Here is a 19,699-nt window from a genome sequence, read left to right on the forward strand (position 1 = left end):
AGCCTAAATAAGCTTTAGAAACAAGCCCAAAAAACGCAACCACCAATATTTACAAGCAGTTTAACAGAAAAAGAAGCCCAAAGTCGCTTATATTAAGCTGACATGGCAACGCTGATGAGTACGTCCCAATCCAATACTTCCATAGACTGATTTACTGTTCACTCACATTATTGAAGGAATAGTTGACCCCCAATAAATTACTTTTTCCCCCCTATCAATTACTCAGTGGTGGAAGAATACTCAGATATTTTACTTAAAAAGTAGCAATACCACAATATAAAAATTCTCTGCTACAAAAGTTGTTCAAAATGTTACTTGAGTAAAGGTACAAAAGTGTTGGCATCAAAATATACTTAAAGTACTTAAAGTTTGTCATTAAATGTTTCGATGAATTGAATACACAGGACCCCAATGGAAACAAGCCAATGGAGACCAAGGAAAAACAATATAGAATAATATAACAAATAACAAATAACAATAACAAATATAACAACTCTCACAGTCACTGTTGTGTTTACACTGTGTTTTAAATATGATCTTGCTCTTGTTAAGATTGGTCTATTAACTTCAATTAGTCAAATATTGGATTATTGGCTCAGGACTGCAACAAAAACAAAATCTCCAGGGTTAGGAAGTGTACCATCTTATAATGAGCATTAGTGATTGGAAATGGGTGAATTGTTCCTTTAGCAATTATAATACTAATACTACTAATTATTAATGATACTGCTTAATAATAAATAATAATGATGATAATAATTTATATTGAATAAAGTGGGAGGGAGAAACTATACAACATTCTGTGATATTATACTCTTGCCTAAATATGGAGTACATCGCTCCAGACTGGCCTATACTCTGATTAGAAATATTGGGTAATCATGACATGTTATCAACAATCCTGGATGCCATGAGATGCCTTTTTTTAACAGATGGCAATAGATTGCAAAGGCCCTGACAGGGAAGCAGTACATACAGTACATTTATCCCTACACTTTGATCTGGAGGACACAAGGCTTTTTACTTCTCTGTCATACATCAGTGTTGCTCGCCGATCATAGCAGATCTACATGCTCACAGCAGTGGATTGGCTATTTTCTGTGAGCAACACTGTTGTATAACAAAATTATAAATCAGCCTTCAGTGTCTGAGTATCCAAAGTAAACTTAAGACACATCTTTAGAAATCAGATTTGAATCGCATTTCAAAACACCTAGCAATGTGGTTCAAATCTGATCTGAGAAAAATCTGTTTCCGCATGTGTCTTTTTTTGCTGTTCAGACAAAACCAGTCTGATTCCAAATCTGGATTCAGATTGAAAAATCAGATTTGGGCTTCCAGTGTGAACATATAGCCTAAAGCAGTGGTTCTCAAAGTGGGGTCCAGGGACCCTCAGGGTTCCTTGAAACAGGTCTGTAACTCTGAGTGTGCGCAAATGGACCGGGGTTATGGGGTCTTTGAAATTAAAAAGTTTGAGATCCACTGGCCTAAAGGGCCATTCACACCAAGCACTATAACAATAACTATAAAGATACATGTTTTATAATAATTCTAACTCAAGTGGATGTGTGAACAGCCCTCAAGTCTCATCCTTATTCTGGAGACAGTTAACTTGCTAATTAGCTTCACAATTGGCTAATGGATTTACAATAAATGTAAATGTAGTTTAAATTAAATACATTCAATACAAGCATAATTCGGCCTGCATGGCAGCAGAAAAAAACAGCTTTTATTTAGTTTGCCTGCTGAAGTCGCACAACTTCGCACAACGAACTCTGAAAGATAGAACATTTTGGAACATGAACAATAAGAATATAGGATCTCTCAAATTACAGCTTACCGGACACTGGGAAACCGATATCTTTTTAAACACCTTAACATTGTACAGAACAACATCGTGTTCATACATTAAACTTGTCCAAAAACAAAGAGAACATCCTTTAGGAGGACAACAAAACAAACAAGTGCATGTAACATTTTTTTGTTTTTTGATTTTTGTTTTTGCTTAGCAAATAATGCAACAGTGAGCCATGACACTTTAAGCCTCATTTAAGCCCGATTTATAATGAATTGCGTGCCTAGGGTCGGCTGTGAAAATAGCAGATCTGCAAGCTCGCAACCCATCGCGCTGTGACACGTGTGAGCTTGTAGATCTTATTTTTTTGGCACACAACAAAGTATAAATCAGGCTTTATACTCCACATCGCATGACGGTGTCGCTTTCAGTTTTCACTGACAGTATTGCAGGAATTCAAGAGGCTGAGAGTCCATGTGTCAGTTTGTGTGAGATTGCTCCTCTTCAGGACATCAGCTTAGCATATTTACGTCCATTAGTTCAACAGAGCATCACCTTTTCAGATGCAGGTAACTGAACCCATAAAGCCTTCTGGTAGAGCTAATGTTATACATCTTTTTTTTTTACAAATAAACCTTAAACCTAAACCCAAAGTTAGCAAGGAACACAAGTGTCCCAAGTGTGATCTCTCTCATCATTTTATTCTCAAATGAAGGCAATCTTTTAATCTTCAGAAATAAATCAAGGCAAAACTTGTGATGAAAACAAAGATTCTTAAATTGTGCCAACTCAATTTAACAGTATATAACGTACATACATACATTTAGGCCTAACAGAATGTCTCGTGATGGACTGAATAATCCCTTCTTAATTATTGATTCATTTGCGTGGGTAAATAAAAATTACCAAACATAAAACAGCAGCATTAGAACTGGTATCAAACCCAACATAAAAGGCCTTTTTGTTCCCCAACAAACATCTCAAACACAATCCCCTAAAAAGGTACTCCCCTCCCCCATCTCCGTCCAAAAATCCCCTCGCCTGGTAAACCATCCCGGTCGCGGAATTCACATTTCCATGTTTCTTCTGCAGAAGACACATGGAAATGTGAATTCCGCGACCGGGATGGTTTACCAGGCGATCACCAGCTTCAGAAGAAATATGAAAAACTAAACAGAAACCCTACTGTTATGACTATTTTTAGAGTCAACATGAGACAGTGAACGTCACGAGTGCAGCCATTTTGAATGGTTAAAGGTCAGGAGAGAGAGAGAGAAACTAATCACCACTTAATTTCCTATTTATGTCTTTAATTTCTCTTTATTCTTTGATATCAAACATAATATATGATGTCCATAACAGTTGAGGTCATAACCTTTAACATAACCCCTTCATTCTTTTAAATTATCTCTGAATTAAACAAACAAACACAAAATCTGATCTTCTAATAATCGTTACAGATCCTCCACAGGTTTATTATCCAACCCTCTTAACCGCTTAATAAAACCCTTAGTTGACGGAGTCCTCCAGGGGTCTATAGTAGGCTCTCTCCTCTTTTCCACCTCTACCAAAAAAAAGAAAAAATCTCCAACGAAAATAGCTGATCTACAAGCTATGTAATGCAAACGTGTAGATCTGCAATTTCTTTCCAGAATGTTCTGGTAGCTAGGGTTAAGTCTGAACAGTGAATCGTCATTTTTTCTGACCGCTATCCGTAAGCTCCGCTCGAGGTTCGGTTTCTGTCGTCCGGAGTGTTTTGCGTTCGTTGGCTCAGTCAGTCGAAGGGGCTGAAGTCTCTCTCCAGGTTCTCCGACTCGTCGTCCTCGGAAAAGAAGTCGTCCTCGTCGATGTCGTCCTCGTCGTAGTCCTCGTGCCACTCGGGGACGTACTCTTCGTCGTACTCGTCGTCCTCCTCCTCCTCCTCGGCGTCCTCCTCCCCGCCCTCGCGGTTGTTGTTGTCCGAGTCGTCCGAGTCCGAGGCCGACTTGGCCCTGAGGAGAACATCACCACAACTCATCAGTGGTGGACCCTAGTCTGTTACAAGTACAGTACAAGTTCGGTATTCAGAATTTTACTTGCGTAAAAGTACTAAAGTATTGGCATAAAAATACACTTAAAGTGCCAACAGTAAAAGTACTCATTATGCAGAAGGTCCCATTTCACAAGTTTTCAAATGTATAAAATGTATAAAAATCCTTTGAAAATAGCAGATAACTTGTAACAAATAATTATAGTGGTGTAAAAGTACAATATTTGCCTTTGAGTTGTAGTGGAGTAGAAGTAAGTAAGAATAGAAGCCCAGTTTACACTGGAAGTTTACAGACGCAGTAGCTAAATCTGTCTTTACAAAAAGATGTCTATGTTTGTTTGGGAAAAGTTGACGTCTAGCACACAGCCTGGCTGGACGGGCGATGACAGGCACTCGTTTCTGTCAGGAGGAAGTTGCTCTACCTGGTAGCCGGGAACTACTTTCTTGTAGAAGTTGTTCTTGTAGTGAATTATTAAGAACTGTTTTAATTGGGATGTGTCTATGATTTTCATGTTGCCATATTTGTAACCGTTTTAGAAAAGCAATAAGCCATGCAAGGTCTCAGTTTACTTCTATTTTATAATACTGTAGCTGAGGTGGCTTATTGCTTTATTAACCCATTGAGACCTGGAACTGTGTCATTTTTAGATTTGAGCTAAAAAGCATTATTTTACATTTTGGGCTATTCAAAAATAGCAGATCTACAAGCTTGTAGCGCGGCACCGAGTGCCGCGCTACGAGCTTGTAGATCTGCTATTTTTGAAAAATCGTGAAAATGTGTGCAAATCTTTGAATATATATATTGTTTTAAAGCGAACATTTTTAACTCAAATCTTAACTTCTGGGGGTCCCTGGAACAAAATATTTTGAGATGGGGTCGGCGGTCAAATACATATAATTTTGGGGGTCCTTGACATGAAAAAGTTTGAGAACCACTGATATAGAAACCTACGTTTTTCAGAATACTTTTGAGATTTAGGAGACATGTAGAATCGGCTTCAAGTCTCAATGGGTTAAAACTAAACCACTGGTTCTCAAATTGGGGGCCACCAGGGGGCTCCAAATAGAGACACTACAATTTCACGCCCAATATTGAGACAGCACACCCACTCGAGGTCCGGAAGAACGATGTACTGGAGCTGTCAATGCAATCCCTATGAGAGGCATCGTAAAATACAGTCATTTCACTGGTTGACTACTGAGGCTGTAGCGATCCTTTTTTGTGTTCTAATAAAGTGTCTTATTTGTTTGATTTGTCCTTTTTAATGTGACATATCTGCCATCTCAATATACAACCCACAATATACTATAATGTACTCCATCAGTGTGTCAAAAGCAGGTGCTAGCATCTGAAATGTAAAGTTTAGGTGGTCGCATGGTATATACATCACAGACGTATCCCTTGAGGTTTTCAATGCCCAGATACGTTTGTGTCTCATCTCATGTATCGTTATTATAGGCTATTTATTTTGGACAATTATCCAAACAGCATCTTGCAAGACTAACTGTATATTAATACTAACCTGGAGAATTCACTAAGTAGTTGATAATGTCGGGATATGTCACTCCTCCATTTAGTTGGGTTATTTCCCCAACTACATTCAGGCAAGTTAATACAACAACGATAAACCCACACGTTTTAATTTTTGTACCGTCGGAGCTCCTCGGTAGGTAGAAAATTAATAAAAGCCTATGAGATGTTCAAAATATAGACATGAACAAAGTCAGTCGGGATTGGGATGAGAAGAATTCCCCTCTTCAAAGTCGGCCCTAGGCGCTCGTAAAGACAGTGATGTCACTGAAATGCGACTACTTGTCTGTCTGCCGTCTCCCCTCTGCTGTGTTAACATTATGGGTAACTCATTCAAGTGGCAAATTAAATGTTTAACACATCAAATATTGAGAAAACAAGAAGATATGTTGATAAAGACACTCTATACATTTGGAAACATATTTTTATTCAACTCTATATCGTCTCCAGTTCATGTAGGATCATTTTAAAAGTTGGCTAACTCTCATATCCTCTCATATGGATTGCATTGACAGCTGCAGTACATCGTTCTCCAGGACCTCGAGTGGGTGCGCTGTCTCAATTGTGGGCGTGAATTTGTAGGCGGCCGTGTGTCTATATCGAAAGGGGGGAAAAATATTCATAAGAAAATATATTGTTGCTGTCGGGCAGAAAGAAACCTGTTATCTCCATAGTTATGTTGTTTTCGCAACTTAATTCCCTACTTGATCATACTACAGCGTCACACAAAAGTATAAAAAATAGTAGATCTGCTATCGCTTGTCGATCTGCTATTTTTGCTATTTTTTTATTTGAACCCTGAAAAGTAACTTGGACATGTGAGGTTTATTCAATTAAGATGATTGTGCCAGTTTAACAACTTTCAACCATGCGTCCCTATTTTGGGTATGTCAATGGCTGCCATGTGGCTTATTGACAACAGCATTTATGATCAGCACCCTTGCAATTTTATATAATATATGTTATTCAAGTTAATATTTACTGTGTTCATTGTCTGCTCAGTGCTGTCTAATAAATACATTACCGTCTTACAGATACTGACTTAAAGACATACTGACTTTTTATTGGCGTCTGTCTTATTGGAGATGTTGGAGCCCTGGGCAGACTCCGTTTCTGGACCTGGTTTGGACTGGCAGCCGACCCGGAAGTCCTGAGGTCAAAGACAGAGAACATACTGTATAGGAGGCATAAAAAGAAGGAAACCTGGGCGTCCGCTGGAGCTCATGTCTTTCCAACCCCCCCCCCCCCCCCCCCAGAAAGCATGGCAAAATAACAGCGTAAGGGTCACCGTTTCCAAATAAAATGTCTCTCCCTCTCTCACTTACTCACTCTGTCTCTCTGTAGTGTTGTTACCTGAGTGGAGTACTGTAGGACTGTAGTTACGGTACTATTGTTACCTGAGTGGAGTGCTGTAGGACTGTAGTTATGGTCAGGGGTGCACATAACTGGTGCGCAGGTGCGCATGCGCACCCAAAATAAATAATGCGCACCACATCAGACGACGCGAGGCGCTTTTGCCTACCAACAGCTGGGACAGGAATTTCCAAGCTTTTATTTTTTAGCAAAACTAAAAAATAAAAGCCTGGAGATCGAGGCTAGGAATTTACTTCCTGAAGCCACACTCACACACTCCCGGTAAAGCACGCGTCGGCCCCATGTACAGCCATTAGGCGCAGGGGAAGGGGACGCATGCTGCACGTGCTTGTGTGATTGTTGCCTCGCGTCGCCTCGCATCGCCTCGATGCGTGCACGCAGCCAGCAGCGGCTGTTAGAGGCACTCGTCACCGATGATGAACGCACCGTAACGGTGCAAATATATGCTGTGAACGTCCAAATCTGGCGGATAAAAGCAGTGCAGCACAGGGGCTTCTCCTAACAGCGTGTGAGGAAAAAAACGGGGAAAATCGGCGGAATTTGGAAGCAGAGCGCCCGTTTTTTCTCACGCAGCAACACCCCCCCCCCCCGTTGACAAAAGTGTCCGGTGGGCGCCGTGCTGTAACCCCCCCCCCCCCCGTTGACAAAGCGGGACGGGACCATTTATTTGGTGCGCACCAAGTCACATCTCCAGGTGCTCTTCTGAGTACTAGACCTAAACAGTTATGTGCACCCCTGGTTATGGTAGTGTTGTTACCTGAGTGGAGTGTTGTAGGACTGTAGTTACGGTAGTGTTACCTGAGTGGAGTGTTGTAGGATCGCCAGCAGGCGTTCCTGGATGCGTCGTATGAGCTCCTGGCCCGTGTTGAGATGTTCTGGTTTCAGCAGACGGACACAGGAGGCCAGGTCAGTGCACTGCAGCAGAGTCTCCTCTGGAGGAACACAGCAAAACACCACACGTGTTACTTACAATTTAGGCTTTTAGCAGGACGCTCTTTATCCAGGGAGACTTACAATAAGCTAGGTAAACACACAAATCAAATGCAGAGAGACAGTGTAGTGCCTCTGTGAACTAGGATCACAGGTAAACCAAGAACCTACTGTATAGCATCAGTCTAAAAACAATATACTATCAACATAATCTGTACATTGAAACTATAGGATACAAGGTAAACAATGAACCTAGTGTCTAAATAGCATGATATCTAAATAACATTTTATAACGCTGGTTCTCAATTTGGAGTCCAGGGTCCTCAGGGGTCCTTGAGGGGGTCCTCAGTTGAATGAATGATAGTTAGGAACCAAATGGACATTTATGGGTCTGTAACCCTAACCCTACAACCCTACTTGATCATACTACACTACAGCGTCACACAAAAGTATCCGTTTCGAGCTTGTCGATCTGCTATTTTTGAATTATTTATGGGCATATAAAAGGGACACAGACAGACTGTCTCTCACCCAGTAGGATCTGCAGGGCGTTGGCATGGAGGTCCAACGCCTCCACCTGTTGCTCCATCACGTCCATCTTCTCTGTGTCCTGGTTGTAGTAACTATACACACAGGAGTAGGCCAGCACCTACAGTACATCATAACACAATACAGTTAGTAATATTGAGAGCATGCACATTTCTTTTGTTGCTATTTTCACGAGTGTGTGTGTGTGTGTGTGTGTGTGTGTGTGTGTGTGTGTGTGTGTGTGTGTGTGTGTGTGTGTGTGTGTGTGTGTGTGTGTGTGTGTGTGTGTGTGTGTGTGTGTGTGTTACCTTTCGTGCCTGAGCCAGGACTTTACAGGCATCGATGACGAAGGTCAAAGACTTCATCTGCAGAGCTTCATTAATGGATGACACTTTATTCTCCAGGTTGATGGCAAAGTCCTGAAACACACAGGCAACAATTAACTCTGTTACACCAGACATAATATTACAGGTAACAATGAACTCTGTTAGATCCTGTTACACCAGACATAGTGTGACGGGTAACAATTAACTCTGTTACACCAGACATAATCTCTGAAGACAGATTATGCTGACAGCAGAATCTGTCAGCACCACTGCCCTTAACGAGTAGTGTTGTTGTTAATAGGAATAAACACAGAAGCACCCGGAGGATGTTGACTAAGAAAGGGAAGGAGTCAAATATGTTTCTACACTAAAAAGGAGGTGGTGCACCTAGAGGCAAAACAACAGACAACCCGAATGGGTTCCCAGATTGTAGACATAATAGCACAGGTAAAAATGGGTGTGTGTGTGTGTATGTGTGTGTGTGTACATGCAACAGTACCTTGGCCTGGTTGTGGAAGGTACATCTCTCATTGTAATCCTGAAACTTCTTCTCTTGTCGAGCTGCTTTGCTCACCTAAAGGACAAACAAACACATTAGTGAAACTTCAACCAACGTTGTCTCTGTTAAATAATACAAAATAGTTTATCAATAAATATCAGCGATTCCCAACCTGTGGGCCATGAGGATATTGCACGTGGGCCCCCAAATAATTGGTAAAACAGATTTAATTGATAATATATTAATCATTAAAGTGGCACTATGTAACTGTATTTAATGAATAAAATGTCCAATCTGTATAGAGTATGTAATACAATATAACGATACAATTAGGGTGGTTGCATTTTGCCTCCCTTCTATCAAGACATTTAGATCGTGTCAAAGGTCATGTCTCACCTAGACACAGGATCTGACACGAATTTTGACTTGAAGATCAAATTTAAATTATCCCCTGAGCAAGCTGGCCGGCTCTATTAGCTCGATGGTAAAATAGTGCTGCTTTAATACAAAAACTTTTTTTTTTTTTTTTTTATTCATTGTAATACCGATAAATAGGATGGGAACTTAAAGTATACTACATTAGTTGGTCATTGTTCCATCCTGGATTGATTGATTGATCATTAAATTAAGCATTCTCTGTAAATGCACACGGCCCACACATCCAACCACTTAATGTTAAATGGCTGCCGTGTTAAGTGTTCTGATGGGTGGGCCGCAAACGCTTTCGAGATTTTCAAGGGGGCCCTGATCCAGAAAATATTAATCAGAAAACTAGGTGTTTAACCCATTAAAACCAGGAAAGCATCCGTGTCATTTTAGATATTACCTACTAGAGGTCCGGGCGGCCTACGGCCGCCCGAAACCCCCAGCCGCGCACGGGGCCCAGCGTGGGATGAACATTTGGAAAAAAAAAAAAAAAAAGAAAAAAAGTTGTAATGTAAAAGTAAAAAAATTGAGAAAAAAATTGGGAAGAAATAATTTTTTTTATGTTTCAGGGGGTCCGCGGACCCCCTGGTGGTCCGCGCCAAAGTCGTCGGATGAAAATCTCCAAACGGTAAAAAAAAAAAAAAAAATCATGCAGGTTCTTGCTTGTTTCTGGCGTGGCATCCCAACCTGGCATCCCAATGCCGGCGATGCGTACTTCCGGGTTGCATAATGATGACATCACTGTCGAATCCTTTGCTGTCATGAACCTAGCCTGGTGTGTTGACCAGTAATGATGACATCACTGGCTAATCCTTTGGTGTCATGAACCTAGCCTGGTGTGTGGAGCAGAGCAGAGCAACGTGCTGTTGTTGTTGTGGGGATTTTCAATGGCGGGCCGTCGTGTTGTGTTGGCCTCGGTGGTACGCACGGTAAGCGGTAGGAAGCTGCTTCCACTTCCGTTGTGTCCGACATTTGGTGAGTAGAATTAATTATGTTGCGAGGTGGGAACGGTGTAGTGAGGCATGGCAGGTGCCCTACGCGAAACGTAAATTCAGGCCGCCCGCCGTGGCGACAGTGTTGGCGACATGTGGTGTGACGGTGTTGTGTTTAGTCGATAACAGAGCTGTGGGGTGTGGACACCGAGGGCACGGAAGTTGCTCGCCATTTATATAGTTAGATATAGCAAGATAAGTTTTTCAGATAACTCACAGGATTTAGAACAGTGGTTCTCAAAAATGATGTAAAAGTTCACTGTGAGCTTGTGTATCTGCTATCTTTGAAAAACGTTTTTTAACACAAATCTTCTGTCTGGGGATCCCTGGCACAAAACATTTTCAGATGGGGGGTCCACGGCCAAATACATATCAATTTGGGGGTCCTTGGCACTAAAACGTTTGAGAACTACTGATTTAGAAGTTGGGGTCTGCAGTGTGTGTACCCACCATGGCTGAACAGTTGTAGTAGTCTTTGTGAGTTGGTTTCCAAGGTTTCAGACACCGCCAGCAGAAACCATGGTTACACTTGGCACAGGTCATACTGGTGTGAGAGTGAGAGAGTGAGAGAGTGAGAGAGTGAGAGAGTGAGAGAGAGAGAGAGAGAGAGAGAGAGAGAATTGGAAAAGGTAAAAACATCAGTTAGTTTTTTTATTTGACTACAATTAATACAGTATACAGTAGTCGTGGACACAATTCCACAAAACACGATCAGGTGTGATACTGTATCATTTTAGCCCCAATTATCCCAATGTTTTGAAAGGGTAATATAATATAGGTTGCTGCCTTCAGGAAGGAGACACGGCATTCCAAAATACAATAAGGTCAGACAGAAGAAGTCCTTGTCCATCAGTCGACTGAGACTTCATTTAGAGTCTTTCGGTGGACATTGCTCTTGTCCTCATGTTTTTATGTATGTGAATTGTTTTGTTTCTGTGTGTTATGTCTAATGAGTTTATTATGTGTTGTATACATGGCTGCTGAGTCACAAGACAAATTTCAGTGAGAGCTGATAATAAAGTAATAGTGTATTGTAATTGTGCCACCCTAACTACTAGTGATGTCCAACATCAAGTAGGGTATTAATTTATGAAAAAACGCAATAAGTTAGAATATGGAGATAAGAGGTTTCTGCTCGACAGCAGCGATATGTATGTGTGTGCGTGTGCATCCGTGTGTGTGTGCGTGTAGACGTACTGCAGGCATCCCTCGTTCTTCTCGATCTGGGCCTGGCAGCTGGGACAGCGTTTGGAGATGAGCTTGGCCAGATGTTTGCTCTGGGCTTCTGCACTCATGCCTTCATAGAAGCCTCCGTCGTCCAGCCACTGGGACATGTGGCTGCAGCTGGCTGGGTAGTGGGCCTGCAAGGGGGGACAGAACCAACAGCACAGTCACAACAGTGTCGCACAAAAATAGAGAAAATAGCTGATATACAAGCTCACAATGCGTTGTAAGCCATGTATATCAGCTATTTTCACTATTTACTATTTACTTTTCACCTATAATGTTATGCCCAAAATAGGGACTGATTATTAATCGATTATTTCATTAAATAATCAATTATAAATTATGTTTTATAATCTGTTAAATCGATTACTTTGATTAATTGTTGCACCCCTAGTACAGTAAAGTGAAACGGGTTCTGATCTCATTACATCAGTGGTTCTGAAAGTCGGGTCCAACGACCCTCAGGATCCAAATGAACCCTTACAGGTCTGTAACTCTGAGAGAAAGGTTTGAGAACCACTGAACTATGCAGACCTCGGGGAAGTTGCAGCTGAAGCAGGAGGCCCAGCAGCATTTGGAGCAGGTTCCCATGCTGCCCAGGTTCTCCTTACACAGGATCTGATCACAGCCCTGAGGGTTGGTGCACCACGTCAGGTTGGAGCAACACTCCACGTAGCCACGCAGCAACGAGTTCTCATACTGCAACGGAGCAGAGAGAAAAGGAAAGAGGAGAAAGAGAGAAACAAAGAGTTTAAGATTTGAAAAACAAGGTTCAAGGTGGTGCTTTACTGTTACATCTTGTGTACAGGTACACAAGAGTCAAACTTATTTTTGTTCTGCTTCCTTCAGACAATGCAGCAGCATAGGTAATAATAACAACAATAATAATAAAACTAATATAGCTGCAAGCAGCGATAATATGGGGCCAGGAGAGAGAAAGAGAAATGATAATTCCTTTAACAGGTCAGTTCATGAAAGTCCTTGCGGTCTTGTTTCCAATGAGGGCCTGTGAGCAATTAGGGGTTAAGAGTCTTGCTCAGGGACAAATTTTGTTTCATCGACACATTTGCTGACCTGGCCTGGAATCGTACCTGGGTACGATTCCAGGCCAGGAGAGAGAATAGATTGAAGAGACAGAAACATGGAAACGGAATCGATTGAAGATAGAAACGGAATAGATTGAAGAGACAGAGACATTGAAACGGAATAGATTGAAGATAGAAACGGAATAGATTGAAGAGAGAGAGAGAGCCATGGAAACGGAATAGATTGAAGATAGAAACGGAATAGATTGAAGAGAGAGAGAGAGCCATGGAAACGGAATAGATTGAGTCATGTTTTTTGCAATTCAACTTAAATGAGTCTGCATCAAGTGAGGCTTGAACCGGCAACCTTGCGATCGTGAGGCACTCTTAGGTAGCTGCAACACTACCTATAGTGCTATAGCTTTGTCCAGGCTGATATCGTCTGTTGAGGATCACAAACTCTTGCCTTCTGTCATGACCCAAGCCCCTGTTTCACTAACACAAAGATCACTCGTTCACAAACCATTTACCAATGAAGAAATTGTACATCTCCTCAGAACCAAAACTAGTGAAAGTAGCCGATCTACAAGCTCACAAACCATTAAAAGTTGTCAGATTGTACATCGGCTATTTTCACAATGAAGTATGTTATACATTGAAAAAACATACTCTCATTGCTATCTGAAAAGTTGTGATATTGTAGATCAGCTATTTTCACAATGAAGTATGTAAAAAACACTCAATTAAGTATTTCATGTTATCTTTAACAATTGCAAATGTATTCATTGATAGTCATGTTGTGTGAAATGCAACTTAGATGAAGTCTGCACCAAGTGAGGCTTGAACCTGTGACCTTGAGGTTGTGAGACATACACTTAAGCGGGACGCTATTGGACCAAGAGACAAACCTCTGAAAAAAAGAGATCACACTGATCATACAGTTTCACGCAAATAGCTGAAAAATCCTGGGTTTAAGTGTTTTTCAAACTGCTCAAGATTGCGGACAACCTAAGGGCGGTGCTTACTGGTCAACGTGATAGATGTGTTCCTCATTAGTCAAGGCACATGTGTAAGCAGGTCTAATGGCTGTCGGCCAAACGAGGCATGACTTTTGCCTGTTTAAAGTTTCAATTTTCAAAAAATTGCTATAGCGCCCCCGTTTGACCAATTGGAGTAAGATTGGTTTCAGTGATATTTGGAATGGCCCTTTACATTTCTGCAAAGTTTCAAAGAATGGTAAGTCTGCATGTATGAGTTAGGGGCAGATGAATAATTGTCATAAAACTGCAATATTCATTGGCTCATTAAAGCTTCATTTTTTCACTTATGGAAGATATTTTGCAAACGTTTTTTGGTATAGGTCCAAAGTTCATGTGTAAAAAGTTTCGTGCAGATTACTCAAAAATCCCAGGAGGAGATAGGTTTTAACTGTTTTTCATATAATTCAAAATGGTGGGAGATCTAAAGGTCAGAGGTCAAAAGTCAGAGTGTGAAAGTTGTTCAGCATGAGGAGACGCATGTGTGCATCGAAGTTTCATGGCTGTAGGTGAAACAGGGCATGAGTTGTACCTGATCAAAGTTGGCATTTTTCAATTGAGTGCTATAGCGCCACCTTTTGACGAAAGATTGTGAGAATTATTTCTTGATCGTTTTTCATGACCATCTATCATATGGCCGAGTTTCATAAAAAGCGACTGCACGGTTCAGCCAGAACTGCCAAAAGTGGCAGAAGAAGAAGAAACGGAAATAATGCGAATAACAATATGGGTCCATGCTGGAAGCCTGGCCCCATAATAACAATATTTTAAAAAGAAAGAGTGCAAAAACAGCATTCTTTCAGTAGCTGCCACCTAACTTTATGTAAACAACTTCAGAGTATCTTCTATATACAGCAGATTAGGTAGGAACAATGCTTTGGTCTGTTATGTCTCAATGGACACATTTGCAAATTCCTTTGTATATTTAGTTGCGAGTAAAATGGGGAATGAGTATTTCATTTGGACAAATAACAAAAACATTTCCATGTGGTGGTTCTGCCATTTCAGATTTATCGAAGTAAACCCCAGGAATCGAACCATAGTATTATTCCCATATGCCCATGTGGTGGGCAGGTACTTAACCCCTGCGCCATCCAACGAAGTTAAGTTACGAGAACTGTTACATTTTCAGGAGGTATTACATTAGAACATAAGTTGCTACCATCAAAAAGGAGATATAATGTCCCGAGATTCAATAAGGTCAGACTACATAAGTCCTTTGTTCATGAGTCGATTTTGAGGCTAAATTTACAACCTGGTGAAGGGCCATTAGAACAAAGAAGGACATCACTGTTCCAGTTTTCATATGTTTTTTATGTATGTATTTTATTTCTTCTTTGTCCTGTCAACTGTGTGTATTAGCATGTGTTGCATAATATGGGGCTGCTGTGTTGCAAGACAATTCAAGTGAAAACTGATAATAAAATCAAATGATATCGTCTCTGTTGGGTGGATACCCATCCTCAAAACGTGTCGCTTCGCACCGCGTTTCGCGCTTCCAGATCTGCTACTTTTGATGCTTTTGGGGGATGCTGTAGTGTAATTAAGGGCGTTAATTTATGAACAAAAACAAAAAGTAAAAATATGGAGATAAGAGGTTTCTGCCCGACAGCAACGATATCATCGCCAGAACATTCTAAATTATCTTCGCCGGAGCAGTTGAAAATTCGAATTTGATTTTGGCCTGGTTTGTGCATCCCTAGTGTGTATATGGTTACCGTGGTGATGGTGTGTTTGTTTGTGTGGTTACCTTGGCGATGGTGTCCTTGTCAGTGAGTATAGAATAGTAGAACTGGGAGGTGGGCTGGGCTCGGCAGTACGTGATTGGACAGTCACAGTTCATCAGCAAGTTCTGCTCTATCCGAGCTGTCAGGTACTTCTGCCAACACGACTACACACACACACACACACACACAGGTTTGTATTACTATCCTTGTGAGAACATCAACATTTGAGGACTGCAATTTTATGAATGTCATAAAAAAACAATTGGCCATTTTTAACCATAAGCCGAAAAATTGCAGAGATCTACAAGCTCACAAGGTGTCGTGCTGCTACAGTACGCTTTGTGAACTTGTAGATCGGCAACTTTTTGGTGCACGACACAAGCGTGCAATTAAGTGTGAATCAGGTATAACTAAAGGTCGTTACAGGCGGGAAGTGGTCCACGAGGGCGTTACCACTCGGATCAGCGGGGATTCCCGTCTGAAATGACCATTACCCCTAAAAGTATTTTTGTAACCTTAGTCTTGTGAGGACCAGGAAAATGGACCTCACAATGTCCATTTCTCGCTCATACATATTCTATTATACTTGTGGGATATTTGGTCCTCACAAGTATAGTAATGTACACACACACACTGATTTTTTGTAATTTTGTTAAGCTTGACTCAACAGATCACATCAGCCCGCCAAGTCAAATTCTTATGTGAAAAAGTCTGCTGTGAATACAAATATGTATACATACATACATATATGTGTGTGTGCGCTCAAGATAGGCTAATAATGCATATAAATGTTAGCACCAGTGCAGGATACGAAGACAATTAGATGAACGAAACGAGAAAACCTTGTTCTGGAACAAGTGCGGTCCAAACTATGGGTCACGCTTCACACAAAAATTCAACAAAATCATTTAAATCTGTCCCGTTTGTCTGTCCGTCTTATAGTACCTTACAACAGAATTGCATACAGCAGGGCATGTCTGTCACAGTCAGACACATAAAAGTGTAATGAAACACTTATTTCCAATGTGGTCCAATAACCTACATAATACGCATCACGCCACATGAACTCAAGAAATACAAAATCATCATCTAAAATCACTGCAACACACTATGCGTGCGTGCCTCTTACCTTGCAGCAGTAGTGCATGCAGCAGAGCGTGGGGGCCGTCTCCTCCTCTTCCTCCTCCTCCTCCTCCTCGCTGCGTGCCACCAGACATACGGGGCAGGTGGAGGGAGGCGACTGGGGGTCAGCGGGGTCGGAGGAGGAGTTGGAGCCGGAGGACGAGGGCCCGGCGGCGGGGTTCTTCAGCCCGGCGGCCGTGGCCAGCGCGTCGGGGTCGTCCGTGTAGCGCTGCACCAGCAGGTCCACGCTCCAGCGGCAGTGCACCAGCAGGTGCTGCGCCCGGTCCCCGTCCAGGCTCAGGGTGCCCGACACCTGCTGCACCGTGCGACGCATCAGCTGGCGCACCTCCTCCTGGGACAGCGTGCGGCCCATGGAGAAGTGGACCGCCTCAAGCACGCCCGCCTCGTCCGCGGAGCGCCGGCCGGTGTCTGCGTCCATCAGGCTGGAAATAGACACGGACCGTTAGGATCCATACATACACAAAGCAAAAAATAAAATCTCACGACCAGAAAATGTTTGTATGACCAACTCCTAATGTGAAGAAATCACAGATTGAGGGTTTAACCTTTGCTTTTATATGGAATATCCGAGACTATTTGTCTGGAAGATGCTTTATGGAACATGTTGATAGTCTGACCACTTCAAATGCTCTAATCTTAAAAAAAAAACTGAAAACAGTCTATCTACATGCTCTCAATGAGTCCGCGACGCATTGAGAGCTTGTAGATCGACTGTTTTCGCTGCGCAACATGCTTCCATAGAAGACATGCTGCTGGCTTCTATAGAATCCAAATTACTGAAATCAGTCGTGGCGACTGAGAACTTTAATCCATGCAAACCAGTAAGAGATGTCCGATATTGGCTTTTTTGCCGATATACGGTTTTCCAATATTGTCCAACTCTTTTTTTGAGTTGACATCGATTCCGATGTCAACTGATAATACCAATATACTGTATGCAGGCTTTTTTCACCAAATCTAGGTAACATCACATATCTGCTGTCGTGGAATTAATACATTATGCCTAATTTCATTGTGATGCCCCACTGGATGCATTCAGAAATGCAGCAAGGCTTTCCAAATATAAACATTCTGAAATGCTGAAGCCTACAGCAGTTGAACTAATAAATAAAAAACGATATATATATTTTCCGAATATAACATTTTCATGTTAATATCGGCCGATAATAGAAGCCGGGGGGGGGGGGGGTGATATTATCGGACATCTCCAATACCAGTGTTGCCAGAGAGAAATAAGGCAACCAGGTCTATGAAAACAAGCCCAAAAGAAGCGACTATTTAGGCCACATGAGCACTTTAACCCAATATCGGCTATTTGAAAATAGCAGATCTGCAAGCTCACAACACATTATGATGTGACGCGTTGTGAACTTGTAGATCTGCTATTTTGAAACAATCTTGGAAACACCACAAATCTTGTATGGGGGTCCCCTGGCGCAAAAATATTTTCAGATGGGTGTCCGCGGACAAAGAAAGGAGCCAGCTTAGTTGGTTCGGGCATCTAGTACGGATGCCTCCCGAGCGTCTCCCTAGGGAGGTCCTCGCTGCACGTCCCACTGGAAGGACCTCTGGCCGACCAAGGACCAGATGCGGGGGAGTACATCTCCACACTGGCCTGGGAACGCCTCTGGATCCCACAGGAGGAAGTGGCTAATGTTGATCAGGAAAGGGAGGTCTGGAGCTCTCTGATGAAACTGTTGCCTCCGCGAAGTGGTTGAAGATGGATGGATGGATGTCCGTGGACAAATACATATTAATTTGGGGGTCCTTGACATGAACATGTTTGAGAACCACTGGTTTAAACAACATTAGGAAGCAAGCCCCAAATAAGCAACTACACTTTAGAAACAAGCCCAACAAATCTACCAATATTTACAAGCGACTTGAAAAATAAGCCCAAAGTCGGTTACAATAATTGGACATGGCAACACTGATCAATACATACGTAAACACGTTAGCTGTTTTGAAACCTAGCATCTCCATTCTTGGGGGGCAACATTTGCAGAAAATAGCTTATCTACATGTTACCTTGTAGATAAGCTATTTGTTGGTGCAGAGATTTGGTGTAAAGAGGGAAAAAAGGAGTGGACCAAGTACATTGCCAACTCAGGTCAAGATATAATTGATTTTAAAACACTGGTTCACAACCCTGGTCATCAGGGACCCAGAGTTCTGTTGGCAGGAAAACTAGAAAAGTAAAAGCTCTATTAGAACAGTCTTAAGATCTGTGTCCACACTTTGAATGTTAAAATAATGTCCTTCGGAAAGGGCATGGAGCGAAGGGGAGGGGACGAAAGTTGGATGGCAGTTTACTGCTAGTGCTCTTCCTCCATTTTGCTCAGTCGGATGAAAAAGTGCCGTTGACGTCTCCTCTCCAAAAAACTATTTTCTCCTGGAGGTGCCCAGGGTGCTCCACCAAGACAACGCTAGCTTCGGGAAGAGAAGTGTTTTCAGCTCATCTTTACCATAGAAATGCATGGTCAAAAATTATTTCTGTCGACCATAGACTGTCAAAAAAATATGGACGAAGGGAGCCCCATTGGTTTCCACAGTTCTGTGTTGAAAGCCAATTTTTTGGCGAATTCAAATCCACCATTTTGGAACTTCCGGTCTCGAAAAGCAACCGGAAACGAATGCTGTTGGCTGGAAGGGCAGCGAGGGCGGGTCTTCACTCAGTAGAACCAGTAGAAGCCATAAAAATATACCTTACTTTTTCATTAATTTTCAAATTAAATGGGACCATAATTTATTAAACGCATATCATGATAATTGAAAAAAAATAGTTTAAACTACCGATTGAAAACACAAAGTGTATTTATACAAATATTTACTACGGTAATTAAATCAAGTGTAAAGTCCGGCCAAAACATTATTCACTTGAATGGAGCGTTAGTTTTTCTGCAGCCAGCAGAAGGGGAAATGAAGCGGGGGAAAAAAATCCACTTCACCCAGCTGATGGCTGCTCAGATGGTCACGATGATCAGCATCAGCTGGTGGTACCCATTTGGTGCATCAGATCCAAACCTTGGGATACAGGTTTAAAGGGAGGTTAAAGGGAGAAGCCTCAAGCCAAAATCAGGCTGGTCCAGTGCATCATTACAGCAAGACAC

General features: G+C 41.9%; 1 protein-coding gene across 7 annotated transcripts in view; it reads right to left on the reverse strand.

Annotated features, from left to right (window-relative positions):
• Positions 1-1,702: 1,702 nt before the first annotated feature.
• cul9 (cullin 9) overlaps positions 1,703-19,699 on the reverse strand; it is a 67,997-nt gene continuing 50,000 nt past the window's right edge. For 5 of the 7 annotated variants that reach the window (XM_084076922.1, XM_084076917.1, XM_084076918.1 and 2 more), the window contains 11 exons: positions 16,576-17,011; positions 15,470-15,610; positions 12,192-12,356; positions 11,628-11,791; positions 10,881-10,974; positions 9,013-9,087; positions 8,496-8,606; positions 8,191-8,308; positions 7,528-7,661; positions 6,414-6,505; positions 1,703-3,786 (listed from right to left, as the gene is read on the reverse strand). In XM_084076922.1, coding sequence (XP_083933048.1) covers positions 3,570-3,786; positions 6,414-6,505; positions 7,528-7,661; positions 8,191-8,308; positions 8,496-8,606; positions 9,013-9,087; positions 10,881-10,974; positions 11,628-11,791; positions 12,192-12,356; positions 15,470-15,610; positions 16,576-17,011 — 1,747 coding nt within the window. In that variant the 3' untranslated portion in view covers positions 1,703-3,569. Of the gene's footprint in view, positions 3,787-4,950; positions 5,950-6,413; positions 6,506-7,527; positions 7,662-8,190; positions 8,309-8,495; positions 8,607-9,012; positions 9,088-10,880; positions 10,975-11,627; positions 11,792-12,191; positions 12,357-15,469; positions 15,611-16,575; positions 17,012-19,699 lie in introns of those variants that run through there. The other 2 variants (XM_084076921.1, XM_084076920.1) reach the window with 2 other exon arrangements.

The sequence above is a fragment of the Gymnoscopelus microlampas genome, assembly GCF_963454915.1.
Source record: "Gymnoscopelus microlampas genome assembly, chromosome: 13".
Lineage (NCBI taxonomy): Eukaryota > Metazoa > Chordata > Actinopteri > Myctophiformes > Myctophidae > Gymnoscopelus > Gymnoscopelus microlampas.